General features: G+C 43.8%; 1 protein-coding gene across 1 annotated transcript; it reads left to right on the top strand.

Moving 5' to 3' along the window:
- The first annotated feature begins 962 nt into the window (after positions 1-962).
- Positions 963-21675, top strand: LOC124025885 (coiled-coil domain-containing protein 12-like). Its single transcript, XM_046339198.1, has 7 exons — positions 963-972; positions 13733-13811; positions 18990-19069; positions 20613-20674; positions 21125-21159; positions 21269-21463; positions 21657-21675. Exons 1-7 carry the CDS (start codon positions 963-965, stop codon positions 21673-21675), a joined length of 480 nt encoding a protein of 159 aa, XP_046195154.1.
- Positions 21676-23718: the final 2043 nt, after the last annotated feature.

Genomic DNA, 23718 nt, shown 5'->3' with positions numbered 1-23718 from the left:
AATATGATGATCCCCCAATTACGAAGTAATTCCCACGGACACAGCAGTCAGATGGTATCTTATTATAATACGGTTTACGTCTTAATATACAGTTATGCATCTCCTTCCATATCTACAGTAAAGAGTCGGCGCAGTGAAGCGGCAGGACGTTGACTCCACGTCGTTCTGTAGAAGTCTCCTAAACATCCACTTTTTGGAACGTTCAAGCAAACCCTCTGGCTTCGCGACAGACTGCGAGCGCACTGTAGTATGGACAGGTAATCTTCTTAAAGATACATACACCCTTTAAAAATGTCCATCTGAAAGTTATAACTAAACATTTAAACAGGACTTACAAAGGCTACAACATGTTGTATGTTATAATATTTACGTTATCAAATTGAATATGATGATGAAGCCCAAATATAATAAAACATTGTCATCTCACAAAATACACTCTTAGCAGCCCCATCAAACTAAACAAAGATAATAAAGAGCATCATTATCCTTCAAAAGAGAGAACAATGTGCATATTGAACTGACAGGCAATGTGGGGATTTCTGGGAAATGACAATAGTCTGTGCCAAATGTTCCCAAAGGATTTGTCCTAATTACTTGAATCAGCCTATGGTTAATTGGAATAGAGCTAGAAATCCATTTCTATGCTATAAACAGACATGTAGGGGCCGTTTCCTGACACAAATTACTCCTAATACTGGACTTAAAAGCATTTTCAATGGGGATTCTTAATTGAGCTTGGTGTTTAGTCCAGGACTAGGCTGTGCCCTGGAAACCATCCCATAGTGTGTTTCTCTTGAGTCTTGCCCATTGCCCACTTGGCTTGTGGATCTCTCTCCTCTATAAACACAGCCATCCAAGCTGATCCCTCCCCTTTCAGTGTTTATATCTGACAGTAAGAAATACAGAGCACTAAAGCCATAAAAGCAGAGGTATTAAACAAGGTATTAAACAAATATATAACCATGACGACAGGTACAGGCTTACAGTGAAACATCTATTCAACAGGGAACAGTATTGTACACTGTATGGATTTCCTATACTGGATCTTGTTAATTAATGTATTTGAACAAATGAGGGGTAGAAAGACACGTTATAGTCTCAGAGACCAAGAACTAAAATCTTGCGTAATTGCGTCATGAGCGATTGTGTGTACATAGGCTATATCATTGAAAAACAAATATGTAATTGAACATGTACAGTTAGTTGTGTATACGGAAGGAAAGAGCTTCCTTATTGTGTCAGTACAGATGGTTCCTTATTTTATGGTTCATTGAACAAATTACAAAAGACAGACAACAAAGAACGTAATAGTTTTACTTCAGCCAGTCAATATTTGTTGAGTTTTTTTTTTTTTACGGTCAGATTTTCAAAGATTTACTGATATTTTAACGTACCAACTCAAAGATGTTCAGTCAAAGGTGGAGCTTTGGGGAAACTACACTGTTGAAACGGGTTGGAGCTGCAAGGGATTGGGGTTGGTATCCCGGGCCGGTATCCTCGTGCCAATGCGGTAACACTGCCTCTCAATGACCTCACACTAGTCACTGAGGGGCTCCCGAGCGGCACAGCGGTCTAAGGCACTGCATCTCAGTGCTATAGGCGTCACTACAGATCCTGGTTCGATTCCAGGCTGTATCACAACCGGACGTGATAGGGTGGCACACAATTGGCCCAGCATCGTCCGGGGAACTGTGAATTACACCCCAGAGGCTGATAATAATTGATATACATAGGATTGGATAGACGATTTATTTTGATAAAGACTCAAGATTCAAATGTCTGGGTTTAGTAAATGTTTTTGTAAGAAGAGAAAAAAACGATATTTCTTGTATGACCAACTGACACAAGTTAGTGATTGTGTGTGATGGTGAATTTTAACACAGAGCCAAACATAGAGATCCTATTAAATGTGTATTCTAATTCCTAATTCTATGGGGAAAACACTGGTCAACAGGAGGATGGCCACAACAGAACCTCCAGGCAGGCAGCTGTAATATTGCCATGGCAATGGCCTACATTCCACACCAGGATCTACCCACTACCCAGTGCTGGCTGGGTGGCCCTCTCTGTTGGGCCTAGCTGGGCCTCTCTCTCTATATGAAGGATGAATACAAAGCCACCCTCACTCACGTGCTGATTATAGACTGACAGTGTAAGAATATAATTATTTGTGTTAAGAATTCAGGAGCATAGGCTATACTGAAAAGATTTGGCATGGGTCCTCAGATCCTCAAAGTTCTACAGCTGCACCATCGAGAGCCTGACTGGTTGCATCACCGCTTGGTATGGCAACTACTCTGCATCCGACTGCAAGGCGCTACAGAGGGTAGTGTGTACGGCCCAGTACATCACTGGGGCCAAGCTTTGTGCCATCCAGGACCTCTATAACAGGCAGTATCAGCGGAAGACCCTAAGAATTGTCAAGGCTCCAGGCCACCCAAGTCATAGACTGTTCTCTCTGCTATCACATGGCAAGCGGTACCGAAGCAAATCTAGGTCCAAAAGGCTGCTTAACAGCTTCTACCCCAAACCATAAGACTGCTGAACAGGTAATCAAATGGCCACCCAGACTATTTACATTGAAACCCTTTTTTTTATGCTGCTGTTTATTATCTATGCATATTCACTTTATCCCTACTTACATGTACTGTATATGTTTCCTCAATTACCTCGGCGAGCCTGTACCCGCGCATTGACTAACCGGTACCCCGACTAACGGTACCCCCCATTGACTAACCGGTACCCCCGCACATTGACTAACCCCCGCACATTAACCGGTACCCCGCACATTGACTAACGGTACCCCCACACATTGACTAACCGGTACCCCCGCACATTGACTAACCGGTACCCCACACATTGACTAACCGGTACCCCCACACATTGACTAACCGGGTACCCCCCGCTAACCGTACCCCCGCATTGACTAACCGGTACCCTTTTGATGACTAACCGGTACCCCGCACATTGACTAACCGGTACCCCACACATTGACTAACATACCCCACATTGACTAACCGGTACCCCGCACATTGACTAACCCCCGGCACCCGGTTTACCCCCGCACATTGACTAACGGTACCCCTGCACATTGACTAACGGTACCCCTGACTAAACGGTACCCCGCACATTGACTAACGGTACCCCGCACATTGACTAACGGTACCCCCGACATTGACTAACCGGTTTCACATTGTGCCGGTACCCCCACATTGACTAACCGATACCCCCGCACATTGACTAACCGGTACCCCCGCACATTGACTAACCGGTACCCCCACACATTGACTCGGTAGCAGTACCCCCTGTATATAGCCTCTATAGTTATGTTATTGTGTTTCTTCAAAAATATAACTTTTATTGTGTTTGTATTATTATTTTTTTATTTACTTTAAAAAATACTCTTCATTATTGCTTAAGCTTGTAAGTAAGCATTTCACTGTAAGGTCTGTTGTATTCGGCGCATGCGACAAATAACGTTTGAATTTATTTATTTTAATTTTTGAGGATACTCAAGAGAATTAAAGAATCGATCACTGCGGGACTGTCTTTATTCTGTCCAGAAAAACGGATTTAACACCACCTGTAAATACACACTGCTTTCATTCTTTTAAATCATTATCCAACCAGCTGCATGCAGCCTGGTCCAGGCCAATTGACGAAAGCCTCTGAATACGGTACTGAGTGATCCATAGTGTCGGAGGCTTTAGACGGGTCAATAAAAGAGGCCGCACAGTGTTTCTTCTTATCCAAACAATTAAGAAAATCATTTAAAACCAAAGAAGTAGTAAAGATGGTGCTTTATTTAATCTGGTCTGAACCCTGACTGGTGTACATTTAGAATGCATTTCCTAGTTAAAAAGGATATAAATTTAGGTTTTCCAAGGATTCTAGAATTGTTAATATAATAATAATATATGCCATTTAGCAGACGCTTTTATCCAAAGCGACTTACAGTCATGTGTGCATACATTCTACGTCCCGGGAATCGAACCCACTACCCTGGCGTTACAAGCGCCATGCTCTACCAACTGAGCTACAGAAGCTACAGAATTGTTGCTAGACAAGAGAGTCTGGAAATAGTTCAATGAAGATGTAGGTCACACAGATCACCATCTTTGTGGATGAGTATATGGGCCACCTTCCAGACCCTGGGAATTGTACCAGGAATAATTGTAAGGTTAAAAATAATAGTTGTTATTCTGCATTCAGAGGAGCAGAAAGCTGCAACAAGAAAGGATCAAACAAATCAGCCCCAGTGGATGTTTTTAACATCAATCTTGTGCAGACGTCCTGCACATCACAAGTGGAAAGCTGTTGAAATGAAAACAAAGATTCACTAGAGATTGACAGAATTTCCATTGAGCCAATTAAAGTCTGGGAGAGGGGCAGGCAGTCGACTGGTTGACCAGGTTCAACTGAACCACGACTTATTTCAAATAAAAAGCCTTCCAAGATCAAATGAAATGTTTCTTTTTTGCACCCCTGCATATTTGCCCAATGTTGTATGATGTTTTATTTTCATTGAAAAACATTATAGAGGCCTGATTGTTGATCATGATGTCCTGTAACATTGCAGGCTTTTCAGCCTTATAATTTGATATAATTTTGCCTTCTACTTTTTCTCTAGGAAGTGCATAGGTTTAAAAAAATACATATTTTATAAGATATTCTTATGATATTAGTGTGTTATCATTTTGCACATCATTTAATACAGTAGGCCCCAGTAGCCTGCCTATTTGCTCAGATATTCAGGCCATGAATCGATGCGCTCAGCACTCGCTGCTAAACCTTTGAGAGTAGCTACTAGCTAGTCCTATGAATCGATTTCCGAACCACGACAACACAACGTGAAACAAAAATGGAGCAGTCGGTTGGTTCACTGCAGGAACAAGCATTAAAAAGGAAAGAAAGACTTAAAGCTTTGAGAGGTCGACAACTTCAAGTGAGTATCACCCAGCAATAACAATGTCTGTGGTGTAAACAGTACAAACATAGAATTAGCTAGCTCGCTACCTGCTGTTTGAGTTAGCTAGGTAACGTTAGCTAGCTGATGGAAAGAACAGGAGCTAGTTACACACAGCATTGCTCTTGACATTCGTTTGAAATGTACACAGCTAGATAACGTTAGCTGTGCAGAACGGATTAACTGGAAGCTCAAATAACAGATTCTACATGGTTAACTAGTTAGATAACTACTAGGCTAGCTAACTAGCTGTCTGTATTTAGCTTGCTATGCTAGTTGTGAACTGATGGTGAAATTAGCTAGCTAGCTATGATGGGATAATTTACTCAAACATGTTAGTTCATTAATCGACTGTTGATATTAGCTGAGAATTCTCAACTTTATTCTCGCTGGGTTGTTTTGATAACTGGTCATGGGATTTGCAAGCAACAGCCTGTCTAAATGACTATCGCCCCAAGCAACAGCCTGTCTAAATGACCATCGCCCCAAGTAACAGCCTGTCTAAATGACCATCGCCCCAAGTAACAGCCTGTCTAAATGACCATCGCCCCAAGTAACAACCTGTCTAAATGACCATCGCCCCAAGCAACAACCTGTCTAAATGACCATCGCCCCCAGCAGCAACCTGTCTAAAAATGACCATATTGCAACAACCTGTCTAAATGACTATTGCCCCTTAGTAAGCACATCTGTAGCCATGATATGTTTTTGAAAGGCTGGTCATGGCTCACATCAACACCATCATCCCAGACACCCTGGACCCACTCCAATTCGCATACCGCCCCAACAGATCCACAGATGACGCAGTCTGTTCATGTGAGAATACATTGACTAATGTCACAGTGCAGCGTTCAACACCATAGTGCCCTCCAAGCTCATCACTAAGCTAAGGATCCTGGAACTTAACACCTGCAACTGGATCCTGGACTTCCTGACGGGCCGCCCCCAGATGGTGAGAGTAGACAACACATCCACCACGCTGACTCTCAACTCGGGGCTCCTCAGGGTGCATGCTTAGTCCCCTCTTGTACTCCTGTTCACCCACAACTGCGTGGCCAAGCACGACTCCCAATTCCATCATTAAGTTTGCTGATGACACGGCAGATGATCACCTACGACTATGAGACAGCCTATAGGGAGGAGGTCAGAGACCTGACAGTGTGGTGCCAGGACAACAACCGCTCCCTGCATGTCAGCAAGACAAAGGAGCTGATCGTGTACTACAGGAAACAGAAGGGCCAAGTACACCCCCATTCATTTTGACAGAGCTGTAGTGAAGCGGGTTGAGAGCTTCAAGTTACTCGCTGTCCACATCTCTAAGAGCTACAGAGGGTATTGCGTATGGCCCAGTACATCACTGGAGCCGAGCTTCCTGCCATTCAGGACCTCTATACCAGGCGGTGTCGGAGGAAGCCCCTAAAAATTGTCAGACCACCCAAGTCATAGACTGTTCTCTGCTACCGCACTGCAAGCGGTACCAATGCACCAAGTCTGGAACCATCAAATTGTATTGGAAACACATATTTAGCAGATGTTATTGCAGGTGTAGCAAAATGCTTGTGATCCTAGCTCAACAGGTAGTATCTAACAATTCACAACAATACACACAACCTAAAAGTAAGAATGGAATTAAGAAATATATAAATATTAGGACGAGCAATGTCGGCATGGCATTGACTAAAATACAGTAGAATAGAATACAATATACACATATGAGATGAGTAAAGCAGTGTGTAAACATTATTAAAGTGAATAGTGTTCCATGATTAAAGTGGCCAATGTGTCCATGTCTATATATATAGGGCAGCAGCCTCTAAGGTGCAGGGTTGAGTAACCGGGTAGTGATGGCTATTTAATAGTCTGATGGCCTTGAGATATAAGCTTTTTTAGTCTCTCGGGCCCAGCTTTGATGCGCCTGTTCTGACCTCGCCTTCTGGATGATAGCGGGGTGAACAGGCAGTGGCTCGGGTGGTTGATGTCCTTGATGATATTTTGGCCTTCCTGTAACATCGGGTGCTGTAGATGTTCTGGAGGGCAGGTAGTGTGCCCCAGGTGAAGCGTTGGGCAGACCTCACCACCCTCTGGAGAGCCCTGTGGTGGTGGGCGGTGCAGTTGCCGTATCAGGCGGTGATACAGCCCGACATAATGCTCTCAATTGTGCATATGTAAAGGTTCTGAGAGTCTTAGGGGCCAAGCTACATTTCTTCAGCCTCCTGAGATTGAAGAGGCGCTGCTGTGCCTTCATCACCACACTGTCTGCATGGGTGGACCATTTCAGATTGTCAGTGATGTATTTTTATTGTTATTTAAAATAAATCTTATTTATCTAGGCAAATCAGTTAGGAACAAATTTTTTATTTTCAATGACGGCCTATGAACAGTGGGTTAACTGCCTTGTTCAGGGCAGAACAACAGACTTTTACCTCGTCAGCAACTTTTCAGTTACTAGTACAACGCTCTAATCACTAGGCTACCTGCCGCCCCAAAGTTAAGCAACTTGGAGATTTGCAACTTGAAGCCAAGGAACTTGAAGCTTTCCACCTTCTCCACTGCGGTCCAGTCGATATGGATAGGGGCGTGCACCTCTGCTGTTTCCTGAAGTCTGTGATCAGTTCCTTCGTTTCTTGAGGAGTGGTTATATTATCTTGGCACCACACCCCGCCAGGGTCCTCACTTCCTCCCTGTAGCGGTCTCGTCATTGTTGGTAGTCAGGTCTACTACTGTTGACGTCTGCAAACTTGATGATTGAGTTGGAGCGTGCATGGCCACGCAGTAGGGTGAACAGGTAGTACAGGAGGGGCTGATACGCACCCTTGTGGGGCCCCTGTGTTAAGGATCAGTGAAGTGGTGTTTCCTACCTTCACCACCTGAGGCGACCAGCCAAGAACCAGTTGCACAGGGCCGTGATCAGACCCAGGGCCGGGCTTAATGATGAGCTTAAAAGGGTACTATGATGTTGAAGGCTGAGCTATAGCCAATGAGTGGTCTGACATAGGTATTCCTCTTGTCCAGATGGGATAGGGCAGTGCGATGGCATTGTCTGTAGATTATTGGGGTGGTAAGCAAATGGAAGTGGGTCTAGGATGTTTACCAGTCATGTGACAAATTGATTTAACAACATTGAGCCACCATCAGTCAATTCTTGTAAAAGTGTCAATGCTGAAAACCCTTACATGTCCCTATGTTAGTCTCTTTATTTTATTTTTTTATTTTATTTCACCTTTATTTAACCAGGTAGGCTAGTTGAGAACAAGTTCTCATTTTGCAACTGCGACCTGGCCAAGATAAAGCATAGCAGTGTGAACAGACAACACAGAGTTACACATGGAATAAACAATTAACAAGTCAATAACACAGTAGAAAAAAAAATGGGCAGTCTATATACAATGTGTGCAAAAGGCTTGAGGAGGTAGGCGAATAATACAGTTTTGCAGATTAACACTGGAGTGATAAATGATCAGATGGTCATGTACAGGTAGAGATATTGGTGTGCAAAAGAGCAGAAAAATAAATAAATAAAAACAGTATAAAAAACAGTATGGGAATGAGGTAGGTGAAAATGGGTGGGCTATTTTCCTATAGACTATGTACAGCTGCAGCGATCGGTTAGCTGCTCGGATAGCTGATGTTTGAAGTTGGTGAGGAGATAAAGTCTCCAACTTCAGCTATTTTTTTTTTTTTTTTTTTTATTTTGTTTGCAATTCGTTCAGTCACAGGCAGCAGAGTACTGGAACGAAGGCGGCAAATGATGTGTTGGCTTTAGGGATGATCAGTGAGATACACCTGCTGGAGCGCGTGCTACGGATGGGTGTTGCCATCGTGACCAGTGAACTGAGATAAAAGCGGAGCTTTACCTAGCATGGACTTGTAGATGACCTGGAGCCAGTGGGTCTGGTGACGAATATGTAGTGAGGGCCAGCCGACTAGAGCATACAAGTCGCAGTGGTGGGTGGTATAAGGTGCTTTAGTGACAAAACGGATGGCACTGTGATAGACTGCATCAGTTTGCTGAGTAGAGTGTTGGAATCCATTTTGTAGATGACATCGCCGAAGTCGAGATCGGTAGGATAGTCAGTTTTACTAGGGTAAGCTTGGCAGCGTGAGTGAAGGAGGCTTTGTTGCGGAATAGAAAGCCGACTCTTGATTTGATTTTCGATTGGAGATGTTTGATGTGGGTCTGGAAGGAGAGTTTGCAGTCTAGCCAGACACCTAGGTACTTATAGATGTCCACATATTCAAGGTCGGAACCATCCAGGGGTGGTGATGCTAGTCGGGCATGCGGGTGCAGGCAGCGATCGGTTGAAAAGCATGCATTTGGTTTACTCTAATATGTTAGTCCCTATGTTAAGTCTCTAATATGTTAGTCCCTATGTTAGTCTCTAATATGTTAGTCCTATGTTAGTCTCTAATATGTTAGTCCCTATGTTAGTCTCTAATATGTTAGTCCCTATGTTAGTCTCTAATATGTTAGTCCCTATGTTAGTCTCTAATATGTTAGTCTCTATGTACAACCACATTCCTTCTGCCGGGTGATGAAATTCATACTTTAAACCGACTTTTCCCTCGTTGCTCGTACTATGTAAGCTAAGATTCAATTGGGTCCATTGGGTCCCCATTTTGAACTGAACTTTTTAAATGGTTAGGGTTTAGGGTAGGGACGTCCTGAGGATCCCGGATAGCCCAATTGAATCTCAGTTTGCATAGTACGACAAAAATGTCAAGTTTGTATTGAAGGTATACACTCAGCACCCTGCAGAAGGACTGTAGTTGTACAGGACTAACATAGGTAACAGAATGTAACAGCCTTTTCAGAATGGAACATTTTTTACTACAATTGACTGATGGTGACTACATGTTGTTGTTCTACCCAATCCGCGACCAGATATCACCTCAACTCCGCCTCCATATAACAGAACCCAGTTGGGCGTTCCTCTGTTGTTGATACGGTCCCAAACTAGAGGGCGTCTCAGCAGTGATTCAAGATGGAGCTCTTAGGTAGTGAGAACTCCGTGTGATGATCCCATTTGTATCCTACAATGCATTTTATATCATCACACATTTTTTTCTTTGTAGCTAGCTAGCTGGCAGATGCTCTGTTCAGTATGGCCCCTCGACATTTAGCTAGTCATCATGGCTCCTCAACTTATAGCTACATAATACGGCACCAGTGTTTCCCTACTAGGGATAGGCCCCTCGCCTAAAGAGTTTGGATTTTTATCAGTTACACACACACGCGCACACACACACACACACACACACACACACACACACACACACACACACACACACACACACACACACACACACACACACACACACACACACACACTGTATGTCTACCAGTGTGTGTGAGTGCGACAACACAACCAAAGTCCACTTTACATCTTCCTCCTTGACCCTCCGGCCCTTTGTTTACATGATGAGTATTTTGTTCTACTGCAGCAAACGTCCTCCAAATGACACTACATCTGTTGTTGTTCAAGCAAGCCACAGTTTTGGCCGTTAAGACTTGGTCTCCCTCCCAAATGGCACCCTACGCCCTATATAGTGCACTACTTTTGACCGGGGCTCTGTTGAATAGGTGGCCATTTGCAACACAATCGGGAATGTCCTTCAGTCTGTTTGGCTGAGCCAGCCAGTGACAGCCCCGTAGTGGGCTTGTCCCAGCAGCCTGGCTATTCTTGATGAACGGCTGTTGACATTCCTGCAGCATGTGATTGTTGTACTGTACTGGAGAATGAGTCCGTTTTGATTGTTCCAGCTGGTGGACAGGAAGCCTCTCCAGGAAAATGCAGGACTGGGAGGAGGCCTGCTAGTCCTCATTGTTATGCTTTGTGACTTGGGTCACGGTCAACAACCGTCTGATATAAAAATTTAAAAAACATCACTTCTTCTTTTTGTTTACATGTGTATGTTTTATGGTGACATGTTTTCATACAGGGAACCACTAACTCTGTCTTGTGGCCTGGTTAGTTGTACTGACTCCTGTCTTGTGGCCTGGCTAGTTGTACTGACTCCTGCCTTGTGGCCTGGTTGGGTTGTACTGACTCCTGCCTTGTGGCCTGGCTAGTCTTGTGGCCTGAGTTGTACTGACTCCTGTCTTGTGGCCTGGCTAGTTGTACTGACTCCTGTCTTGTGGCCTGGCTAGTTGTACTGACTCCTGTCTTGTGGCCTGGTTAGTTGTACTGACTCCTGTCTTGTGGCCTGGCTAGTTGTACTGAGTTGTACTGACTCCTGTCTTGTGGCCTGGCTAGTTGTACTGACTCCTGTCTTGTGGCCTGGCTAGTTGTACTGACTCCTGTCTTGTGGCCTGGCTAGTTGTACTGACTCCTGCCTTGTGGCCTGGCTAGTTGTACTGACTCCTGTCTTGTGGCCTGGCTAGTTGTACTGACTCCTGCCTTGTGGCCTGGCTAGTTGTACTGACTCCTGCCTTGTGGCCTGGCTAGTTGTACTGACTCCTGTCTTGTGGCCTGGCTAGTTGTACTGACTCCTGTCTTGTGGCCTGGCTAATTGTACTAACTCCTGTCTTGTGGCAGTATTTGTCACATGAATACTTATTTTCACCTTAATTTGCAAATAAATTCATTAAATCCTACAATGTGATTTTCTGGATTTTTTTCTCATTGTGTCTGTCATAGTTGAAGTGTACCTATGATGAAAATTACAGGCCTCTTTCATCTTTTTAAGTGGAGAACTTGCACAATTGGTGGCTGACTAAATACTTTTTGCCCCACTGTACATCCATACATACATACTACTGTTCAAACGTTTGGCGTCACTTAGACATGTCCTTGTTTTCCATGAAAACATACATGAATTAGTTGCAAAATGAATAGGAAATATAGTCAAGATGTTGACAAGGTTATAAATAATGTTTTTGTTTTTAATTATAATAATAGTGTCCTTCAAACTTTTGCTTTTGTTAAAGAATCCTCCATTTGGAGCAATAACAGCCTTGCAGACCTTTGGCATTCTAGTTGTCAATTTAAGGTCATCTGAAGAGATTTCACCCCATGCTTCCTGAAGCACCTCCCACAAGTTGGATTGGCTTGATGGGTACTTCTTATACGGTCAAGCTGCTCCCACAACAGCTCAATAGGGTTGAGATCCAGTGACTGCTGGCCACTCCATTACAGACAGAATACCAGCGGACTGCTTCTTCCTTAATGGTTATTGCATAGTTTTTGAGTTGTGCTTTGGGTCATTGTCCTGTTGAAGGAGGAAATTGGCTCCAATTAAGTGCTGTGTACGGGACGTTGTAAAATGGAGCGATTCCATCTTCAAGATCCCTTTTACCCCGTACAAATCCCCCACTTTACCACCACCAACGCACCCCCAGACCATCACATTGCCTCCACCATGCTTGACAGATGGCGTCAAGCACTTCTCTACCATTTTTTCTGGGTCTCATGAATGTTCTTCTTTGTGATCCAAACACCTCAAACTTAGACTTTTTTCCAATATTCCTCTGTCCAGTGTCTGTTGTTTTGCCCATCTTAATATTTTCTTTTTATTGGCCAGTCTGAGATATGGCTTTTTCTTTGCAACTCTGCCTAGAAGGCCAGCATCCCGGAGTCGCCTCTTCACTGTTGACGTTGAGACTGGTGTTTTTCCGGGTACTATTTAATGAAGCCTCCAGTTGAGGACAGTTTCTCAAACTAGACACTCTAATGTACTTGTCCTCTGTGCACCGGGGCCTCCCACTCCTCTTTCTATTCTGGTTCGAGTCAGTTTGCGCTGTACTGTGAAGGGAGTAGTACACAGCATTGTAAGAGATCTTCAGTTTCTTGGCAATTTCTCGCATGGAATAGCCTTCATTTCTCAGAACAAGAATAGACTGACGAGTTTCAGAAGAAAGTCCTTTGTTTCACGCCATTTTGAGCCTGTAATCAAACCCACATGCTGATGCTCCAGATACTCAACTAGTCTAAAGGACAGTTTTATTGCTTCTTTAATCAAACAACAGTTTTCAGATGTGCTAACATAATTGCAAAAGGTTTTCTAATGATCAAATAGCCTTTTCAAATGATAAACTTGGATTAGTTAACACAACGTGCCATTGGAACACAGGAGTGATGGTTGCTGATAATGGGCCTATGTAGAAACTCCATTTTTTTAAAATCAGCTGTTTCCAGCTACATTAGTCATTAACAACATTAACAATGTCTACACTGTATTTCTGATCAATTTGATACTTTAATGGACAAAAATGTACTTTTCTTTCAAAAAGAAGGACATTTCTAAGTGACCCTAAACTTTTGAATGGTAGTGTACATATAATATATATATTAGGTCCATTTATCTTTTCTACATACTTTATATCTGGTTTTAGTGATTTTAAGTTTACATTGAAAACATTTGACCATCCTAAAAAAGTACATAATTATTTATTTAAATTATTTTGCAGTGGCGGCCATGATTTTAGTAGCAGTGCTGCTAACAGCTCTGCTAAATGTTACCCAGTGTTTGTCACCTCAGTTGTTTTGTCACCTCAGTAGTTGTTTTGTCACCTCAGTAGCCCACCTCAGGTGTTTTTGTCACCTCAGTAGCCCGGTGTTTTGTCACCTCAGTAGCCCGGTGTTTTGTCACCTCAGTAGCCCGGTGTGTTTGTCACCTCAGTAGGTGTTTTGTCACCTCCAGTAGCCCGGTGTTTTGTCACCTCAGTAGCCCGGTGTTTTGTCACCTCAGTAGCCCGGTGTTTTGTCACCTCAGTAGCCCGGTGTTTTAGCCTCACCTTTTAATAGCCCGGTGTTTGTCACCTGACAGGTGAGAGATGGAGAGGGGACGGGGAACCAGACAGGAAGAGGGACCGGGCCGAGGAGGAAGCTGAAGAGGAGCGACACAGGTTAGTTTCTCCTTTTCATTAGTACGGAAAACAAAAACAAGCATTTCAGGTTGTCCTTCAGGTAGTCAGTCAGTTTTTGTTCCAGATGGGTGCCTATCGTGAATTAGACCAAGGTCTCCCAATGCACCTCATCCTCCCAGTCAGGTGTCCTGTGTTCAGTGTTTACTCTGGGCTGGAGTAGTTGTCCTGTGTTAAACAATAGCTGCACAAATATCCTGCAGCTGAAACACAGAGCCCAGTCAGCTGCAGGAACAAAAGCAGCCATCTCTCTCTTCCTCCCACACGACAGACTCTTTTTTTCCATTGTTTATGTTTAATGATAGTCCAGGCAGCACTGGGCTGGCAGTGCACTCACAGGCTGGCCATTGCAAATCCCTCTACTGCGTTCCAAATGACACACTATGCCCTATTTAGTGCACTGCTTTTGATAAGATCCCTATGGGTGCCGTGTGGGATGCAGCCAGCCTGGGTTTGTGTGTTTTGTTTTGTGGGTCAAACTCAGGAAGTACTTCTGAAGAGAGTGGAACAGTACTGGCCGTGGTATGGACGCTGGGTACAAACACTTTGCTACTTGCAACATGTTTTTTCCACCCCTCTGTTAGTCTTCTGAGACAATATCTTGTGACCAGCTATGTAGTTATTAAAATTGCATGGGAGCTCAGATTGCAGAACAGCGAAAAGACCAAGATGGCTGTAATGCAGCAGACGTGGTTGTCCTCCATGACTTCCTGTTGCTTTCATGTAGGCTGATTGTGAACAGTTCTGTTTTCTCCCATGTTCTGACAACTAGGGCCAGTCTGTAGGTTACTGCTACGCTACTGTAGGTCCATGGAAAGTACAGTGCATTCTGAAAGTATTCAGACCCCTTGACTTTTTCCACATTTTATTACATTACAGCCTTTTTCTTAAGGTTTTATTTATTTATTTTTACCAATTTATCAGCTTACAATACCCCATAATGACAAGGCAAAAACAGGTTTGAAGAAATGTTGGTAAGTTTATTAAAAGGAAAAAACTGAAATATCATGTTTTGCATAAGTATTCAGACCCTTTACTCAGTACTTTGTTGAAGCACCTTTGGCAGCGATTACAGCCTCAAGTCTTCTTGGATATGATGTTACAAGCTTGACACACCTGTATTTGGTGAGTTTCTCCTATTCTTCTCTGCAGATCCTATCAAGCTCTGTCCGGTTGGATGGGTAGCGTCGCTGCACAGCTATTTTCAGGTCTCTCCAGAGATGTTCGATCAGGTTCAAGTCTGGGCTCTGGCTGGGCCACTCAAGGACATTCAGAGACTTGTCCCCAAACCACTCCTTCGTTGTCCTGTTGGAAGGTGAACCTTCGCCCCAGTCTGGGGTCCTGAGTTCTCTCCAGCAGGTTTTCATCAAGAATCTCTGTACTTTGCTCTGTTCATCTTCCCTCGATCCTGACTAGTCTTCCAGTCCCTGCCGCTGAAAAACATCCCCACAGCCTGATGCTGCCACCACCATGCTTCACCGTAGGGATGGTGCCAGGGTTCCTCCAGAAGTGACGCTTGGTATTCAGGCACTCTTGTTTCTCATGGTCTGAGTCCTTTAGGTGCCTTTGGCAAACTCAAGCGGGCTGTCTTGTGCCTTTTACTAAGGAGTGGCTTCTGTCTGGCCACTCTACCATAAATACCTGATTGGTGGGGTGCTGCAGAGATGGTTGTCCTTCGGGAAGGTTCTCCCATCTTCACAGAGGAACTATGGAGCTCTGTCAGAGTGACCATCGGGTTCTTGGTCACCTCCCCTGACCAAGGCCCTTCTCCCCTGATTGTTCAATTTGGCCGGGCGGCCAGCTCTAGGAAGAGTCTTGGTGGTTCCAAACTGCTTCAATTTTTAAGAATGATGGAGGTCAGTGTGTTCTTGGGGACCTCCAATGCTGCAGAAATGTTTTGGTACCTTTCCCCAGATCTGTGCCTCGACACAATCCTGTCTCGGAGCTTTACGGACAATTACATCGACCGCATGGCTTGGTTTTTGCTCTGACATGCACTGTCAACTGTGGGACCTTATATAGACAGGTGTGTTCCCTTCCATGTCCAATCAGTTGAATTTACCACAGGTGGACTCCAATCAAGTTGTAGAAACATCTGAAGGATGATCCATGGAAACAGGATGCACCTGAGATCAATTTAGAGTTTAACAGCAAAGGTTCTGAATACTTACATAAGGTATTTCTGTTTTTAATTCTTAATATATTTGCGAACCTGTTTTCGCTTTGTCATTACGGGGAATTGTGTGTAGGTTGATGAGGGAAAACAATTACTTGATCAATTTTAGAATAAGGCTGTAACGTAACAAAGTGGAAAATGTCAAGGGATCTGAATACATTTCGAATGCACTGTAGCTCTGAGCTGACTGCTTTGAGCTGTGGTGGACCAGAGTATGTCAGCATTCCAGCCTGGATCCACACAAGTATTGACCTGCCTGTTGGTTGACTGCTAACTCTGATAGATGCCTCACCCAACAGGCTCTCTGCTGTCTCCTCCAGCTAACCTAGCCTCTGAACACACATCTCAACACCCAGACCTATCCCTCTCAACACCCAGACCTATCCCTCCTCCAGCTAACCAACACCCAGCCTACATCTCAACACCCAGACCTATCCCCAACAGGCTCTCTTCTGTCTCCTCCAGCTAACCTAGCCTACATCTCAACACCCAGACCTATCCCTGTCTCCTCCAACTAACCTAGCCTACATCTCAACACCCAGACCTATCTCCAACAGGCCCTCTGCTGTCTCCTCCAGCTAACCTAGCCTACATCTCAACACCCAGACCTATCCCTGTCTCCTCCAACTAACCTAGCCTACATCTCAACACCCAGACCTATCCCTGTCTCCTCTAGCTAACCTAGCCTACATCTCAACACCCAGACCTATCCCCAACAGGCCCTCTGCTGTCTCCTCCAGCTAACCTAGCCTACATCTGAACACCCAGACCTATCCCTGTCTCCTCCAGCTAACCTAGCCTACATCTGAACACCTATCCCTGTCTCCTCCAGCTAACCTAGCCTACATCTGAACACCCAGACCTATCCCTGTCTCCTCCAGCTAACCTAGCCTACATCTCAACACCCAGACCTATCCCTGTCTTCTCCAGCTAACCTAGCCTACATCTCAACACCCAGACCTATCCCTGTCTCTCCAGCTAACCTCCAGACCTAAGCTAACCTAGCCTACATCTCAACACTCAGACCTATCCCTGTCTCCTCCAGCTAACCTAGCCTACATCTCAACACCCAGACCTATCCCTGTCTCCTCCAACTAACCTAGCCTACATCTCAACACTCAGACCTATCCCCAACAGACTCTCTGCTATCTCCTCCAGCTACCTTATAGCCTATATCTCAACTAGTGGTTAGAGCGATGGGCCAGTAACCGAAAGGTTGCTGGATCGAATCCCAGAGCTGACGAGGTTAAAATCTATTGCTCTGCCCCTGAACAAGGCAGTTAACCCAGTGTTCCCGGGCGCCGAAGACGTGGATGTTTAAGGCAGCCCTCTGCACCTCTCTGATTCAGATGGTTAAATGCAGAAGACACATTTCAGTTGAAGGCATTCAGTTGTACAACTGACTAGGTGTCCCCCTTTCAACACTGATCCATGCTCCAATCACTGTTCACTCCCTCTGGAGGAATCCCTATTCAAAGTCATGTTCTCAGGCTGTGTTCCCAATAGTGCACTATTTCCTATATAGTGCACTACTCTTGACCAGGGCCCTATATAGAGAATAGGGTGATTTGGGATGCATACATTGAAGGTTAGGTTTTCTCCTGTCTTTGGGCTCAAACAGTCTATCCTACAGAGATGTCATCCAAGCTCGCTAAGAATTCCACCAAGAGGGCCCTTGGGGCGGCAGGGTAGCCTAGTGGTTAGAGCGTTGGACTAGTAACCGAAAGGTTGCAAGTTCAAATCCCCGAGCTGACAAGGTACAAATCTGTCGTTCTGCCCCTGAACAGGCAGTTAACCCACTGTTCCCAGGCCGTCATTGAAAATAAGAATTTGTTCTTAACTGACTTGCCTCGTTAAATAAAGGTAAAATACCATTTAAAAAAATGATCGATGACAATCTATCGTAGCATGTGGGACACCAGCTCTCTCCTCAGCTGTTATCTGCTGTGCTGGAGACAGACCCATTGAGCAGATGGAGAATACTAATGAGATGTGTTCAGCAGAATAAAGGGAGGCCTTATTCCCTGACTGGTATAGTAACCTCCAGAGATGACAAACTGTAGCTGTGTTTGGTTTAGGCCTGTAGACTGTCTCCTCTCTCAGCTGGTTCTGTAGTAGGACCTAATACATGGTTTAGGCCTGTAGTAGGACCTAATACATGTGGTTTAGGCCTGTAGACTGTCTCTCCTCAGCTGGTTCTGTAGTAGGACCTAATACATGTGGTTTAGGCCTGTAGACTGTCTCCTCTCCTCAGCTGGTTCTGTAGGACCTAGTAGTTTAGGCCTGTAATACATGGTTCTGGTTTAGGCCTGTAGACTGTCTCCTCTCCTCAGCTGGTTCTGTAGTAGGACCTAATACATGTGGTTTAGGCCTGTAGACTGTCTCCTCTCCTCAGCTGGTTCTGTAGTAGGACCTAATACATGTGGTTTAGGCCTGTAGACTGTCTCCTCTCCTCAGCTGGTTCTGTAGTAGGACCTAATACATGTGGTTTAGGCCTGTAGACTGTCTCCTCTCCTCAGCTGGTTCTGTAGTAGGACCTAATACATGTGGTTTAGGCCTGTAGACTGTCTCCTCTCCTCAGCTGGTTCTGTAGTAGGACCTAATACATGTGGTTTAGGCCTGTAGACTGTCTCCTCTCCTCAGCTGGTTCTGTAGTAGGACCTAATACATGTGGTTTAGGCCTGTAGACTGTCTCCTCTCCTCAGCTGGTTCTGTGGTTCTGTAGTAGGACCTAATACATGTGGTTTAGGCCTGTATACTGTCTCCTCTCCTCAGCTGGTTCTGTAGTAGGACCTAATACATGTAGTTTAGGCCTGTAGACTGTCTCCTCTCCTCAGCTGGTTCTGTAGTAGGACCTAAAACATGTGGCTACACTGCCACCACCTGGTGCTTTACCATACTCTCTCTCTCACACACCTGTTTATGGTATAGCTTATGGGTATAAAGCAATGCACAGCACTAAAGCCATGTTTTGTGTTGAGTAGAGAGCTGAAGCTGAGGAACTACACCCCAGAGGATGAAGAGCTGAAGGAGAGACAGGTGCCCAAGGCCAAGCCTGTTTCAGGTGAGACATCTGAAGTGATGAGGAGTTATCTCCAGAGAATAGCTTGGGGAAGGCACTGCTGTGGTGAGGATGTTGAGTACATACAGTACCAGTCAAAAGTTTGGGGACACCTACTCATTTTTCTTTATTTTGACTATTTATACTGAATACTACAAAACTTTAAAATAACACCTACGGAATCATGTAGTAACCAAAAAGTGTTAAACAAATGAAAATATATGTTATATTTGAGATTATTCAAGTAGCCACCCTTTGCCTTGATGACAGCTTTGAACACTCTTGGCATTGAAGAGCCAGTTTCAATTAACAGGTCTGCCTTGTTAAGTTGTGGGTTGTCTTTCCTTCTTAGTGTGTTTGAGACATTCAGTTGTGACATGGTCGGGTGGTATACAGAAGATAGCCCTATTTGGTAAAAGACCAAGTCAATATTATGACAAGAACAACTCAAATAAGCAAAGAGAAATGACAATCAAGCGCTATGATGAAACTGGCTCTCATGAGGACCGCCACAGGAAAGGAAGACCCAGAGTTACCTGCTGCAGAGGATAAGTTCATTAGAGTTACCAGCCTCAGAAATTGCAGCCCAAATAAATGCTTCAGAGTTCAAGTAACAGATGCATCTTAACATGAACTGTTCAGAGGAGACTGTGAATCAGGCCTTCATGGTTGAATTGTTGTAAAGAAACCACTACTAAAGGACACCAATAAGAAGAGACTTGCTTGGGCCAAGAAACACGAGCAGTGGACATTAGACTGGTGGAAATCTGTCCTTTGGTCTGATGAGTCCAAATTTGAGATTTTTGGTTCCAACCGCGGTGTCTTTGAGACGGAGAGTAGGTGAACGGATAATCTCCACATGTGTGGTTCCCACCGTGAAGCATGGAGGTGGGGGGGGGGTGCTTTGCTGGTGACACTGTCCGTAATTTATTTTGAATTCAAGGCACATTTAACCAGCATGGCTACAACAGCATTCTGCAGCCATACGCCACCCCATCTGGTTTGGGCTTAGTGGGGAATATCATTTGTTTTTCGACAGGACAATGACCCAACACACCTCTAGGCTGTGTAAGGGCTATTTTACCAAGAAGGAGAGTGATGTAGTGCTGCATCAGATGACCTGGCCTACACAATCAACCGACCTCAACCCAATTGAGATGGTTTGGGATGAATTGGACCGCAGAGTGAAGGAAAAGCAGCCAACAATTGCTCAGCATATGTGGGAACTCCAAGACTGTTGGAAAAGCATTCCTGATGAAGCTGGTTGAGAGAATGCCAAGAGTATGCAAAGCTGTCATCAAGGCAAAAGGTGGCTACTTTGAAGAACCTAACATTTTAAAAAAATATTTAGATTTGTTTATCACTTTTTTTGGTTACTACATGATTCCATATGTGTAATTTCATAGTTTTGATGTCTTCACTATTATTCTACAATGTAAAAAATAAAGAGAAACTCTTGAATGAGTCGGTGTGTCTAAACCTTTGACTGGTGCTGTAACTACTACAGGATGCAGCTGTACATAAGACATGCTTTGTGTTGTTCCAGTGGAGGAGAAAGTGAAGGAGCAGCTAGATGCAGGGAAACCAGAGTCGGTCATTGAAGAAGTGGTAAGTTAGTGATCTTTAAATAGTTCAGATATGCAAAGCCCAGAGTCGGTCATTGAAGAAGTGGTAAGTTAGTGATCTTTAAATAGTTCAGATATGCAAAGCCCAGAGTCGGTCATTGAAGAAGTGGTAAGTTAGTGATCTTTAAATAGTTCAGATATGCAAAGCCCAGAGTCGGTCATTGAAGAAGTGGTAAGTTAGTGATCTTTAAATAGTTCAGATATGCAAAGCCCAGAGTCGGTCATTGAAGAAGTGGTAAGTTAGTGATCTTTAAATAGTTCAGATATGCAAAGCCCAGAGTCGGTCATTGAAGAAGTGGTAAGTTGGTGATCTTTAAATAGTTCAGATATGCAAAGCCCTCTGTGATCAGTTAGTAGATAGCCTGCTGTTTTGATTAGTGTTCATGTTAAGTTTCCACCATTTTAAATACATGTGATCATATTTCCTCCGTAGGATTTGGCCAACCTAGCCCCCAGGAAGCCTGACTGGTAAGACATTTTCACTAAGACGTTATACTTCAGAGTAGAACAAGTCTAATTCTTGGTTAATTTCCGTATGCCTTGTTGTTGTGGTCTAATATCCTGTTTCTGATTGAAGGGATTTGAAACGAGACGTGGCGAAGAAGCTGGAGAAGCTGGAGAGGAGAACACAGAAGGCCATCGCTGAACTTATCCGTCAGTTTGTTATTGTATTAAATACAGTGGATGTTATGCTGGGACCAGATATGACTGGTCTGAACGTGGAGTTAGTGACTGTATCAGACTATATGACTGGTCTGACTGTATCAGACTATATATGACTGGTCTGAACATGGAGTTAGTGACTGTATCAGACTATATATGACTGGTCTGAACGTGGAGTTAGTGACTGTATCAGACTATATATGACTGGTCTGACTGTATCAGACTATATGACTGGTCTGACTGTAGACTCTGGTCTGACTGTATCAGACTATATATGACTGGTCTGAACTGTATTGAGTTAGTGACTGTCTGACTGTATAGACTATATGACTGGTCTGACTGTATCAGACTATATATGACTGGTCTGACTGTATCAGACTATATGACTGGTCTGACTGTATCAGACTATATTGACTGGTCTGACTGTATCAGACTATATGACTGGTCTGGACATGGAGTTAGTGACTGTATCAGACTATATGACTGGTCTGACTGTATCAGACTATATATGACTGGTCTGGACATGGAGTTAGTGACTGTATCAGACTATATATGACTGGTCTGACTGTATCAGACTATATATGACTGGTCTGACTGTATCAGACTATATGACTGGTCTGGACATGGAGTTAGTGACTGTATCAGACTATATGACTGGTCTGGACATGGAGTTAGTGACTGTATCAGACTATATATGACTGGTCTGACTGTATCAGACTATATGACTGGTCTGGACATGGAGTTAGTGACTGTATCAGACTATATATGACTGGTCTGACTGTATCAGACTATATGACTGGTCTGGACATGGAGTTAGTGACTGTATCAGACTATATATGACTGGTCTGACTGTATCAGACTATATGACTGGTCTGGACATGGAGTTAGTGACTGTATCAGACTATATGACTGGTCTGGACATGGAGTTAGTGACTGTATCAGACTATATATGACTGGTCTGACTGTATCAGACTATATATGACTGGTCTGACTGTATCAGACTATATGACTGGTCTGGACATGGAGTTAGTGACTGTATCAGACTATATATGACTGGTCTGAACATGGAGTTAGTGACTGTATCAGACTATATATGACTGGTCTGAACTGGACTGTTAGACTGACTGTATCAGACTATATATGACTGGTCTGAACGTGAGTTAGTGACTGTATCAGACTATATATGACTGGTCTGACTGTATCAGACTATATATGACTGGTCTGAACGTGGAGTTAGTGACTGTATCAGACTATATATGACTGGTCTGACTGTATCAGACTATATATGACTGGTCTGACTGTATCAGACTATATATGACTGGTCTGAACATGGAGTTACTGACTGTATCAGACTATATATGACTGGTTTGACTGTATCAGACTATATATGACTGGTCTGAACATGGAGTTAGTGACTGTATCAGACTATATATGACTGGTCTGACTGTATCAGACTATATATGACTGGTCTGAACATGGGGTTAGTGACTGTATCAGACTATATACTGACTGGTCTGACTGTATCAGACTATATATGACTGGTCTGAACGTGGAGTTAGTGACTGTATCAGACTATATATGACTGGTCTGAACTGAGTTAGTGACTGTATCAGACTATATATGACTGGTCTGACTGTATCAGACTATATATGAACATGGAGTTAGTGACTGTATCAGACTATATATGACTGGTCTGAACGTGGAGTTAGGGACTGTATCAGACTATATATGACTGGTCTGACTGTATCAGACTGTATATGACTGGTCTGAACATGGAGTTAGTGACTATCAGACTATATATGACTGGTCTGAACATGGAGTTAGTGACTGTATCAGACTATATATGACTGGTCTGACTGTATCAGACTATATATGACTGGTCTGAACGTGGAGTTAGTGACTGTATCGGACTATATATGACTGGTCTGAACATGGAGTTAGTGACTGTATCAGACTATATATGACTGGTCTGACTGTATCAGACTATATATGACTGGTCTGAACGTGGAGTTAGTGACTGTATCAGACTATATATGACTGGTCTGAACATGGAGTTAGTGACTGTATCAGACTATATATGACTGGTCTGAACATGGAGTTAGTGACTGTATCAGACTATATATGACTGGTCTGAACGTGGAGTTAGTGACTGTATCAGACTATATATGACTGGTCTGAACATGGAGTTAGGGACTGTATCAGACTATATATGACTGGTCTGACTGTATCAGACTATATATGACTGGTCTGAACGTGGAGTTAGTGACTGTATCAGACTATATATGACTGGTCTGACTGTATCAGACTATATATGACTGGTCTGAACGTGGAGTTAGGGACTGTATCAGACTATATATGACTGGT

Source organism: Oncorhynchus gorbuscha, unplaced genomic scaffold (genome assembly GCF_021184085.1).
Source record: "Oncorhynchus gorbuscha isolate QuinsamMale2020 ecotype Even-year unplaced genomic scaffold, OgorEven_v1.0 Un_scaffold_2510, whole genome shotgun sequence".
NCBI lineage: Eukaryota > Metazoa > Chordata > Actinopteri > Salmoniformes > Salmonidae > Oncorhynchus > Oncorhynchus gorbuscha.
This window is presented reverse-complemented; position numbering and strand designations above follow the sequence as displayed.

Excerpts from the sequence above, each read along its gene's own strand:
- LOC124025885 (XM_046339198.1), top strand. Across the intron at positions 13,812-18,989 it reads GCTGAAGAGGAGCGACACAG|AGAGCTGAAGCTGAGGAACT; the intron begins GTTAGTTTCTCC and ends TGTGTTGAGTAG. Across the intron at positions 20,675-21,124 it reads AGTCGGTCATTGAAGAAGTG|GATTTGGCCAACCTAGCCCC; the intron begins GTAAGTTAGTGA and ends TTTCCTCCGTAG.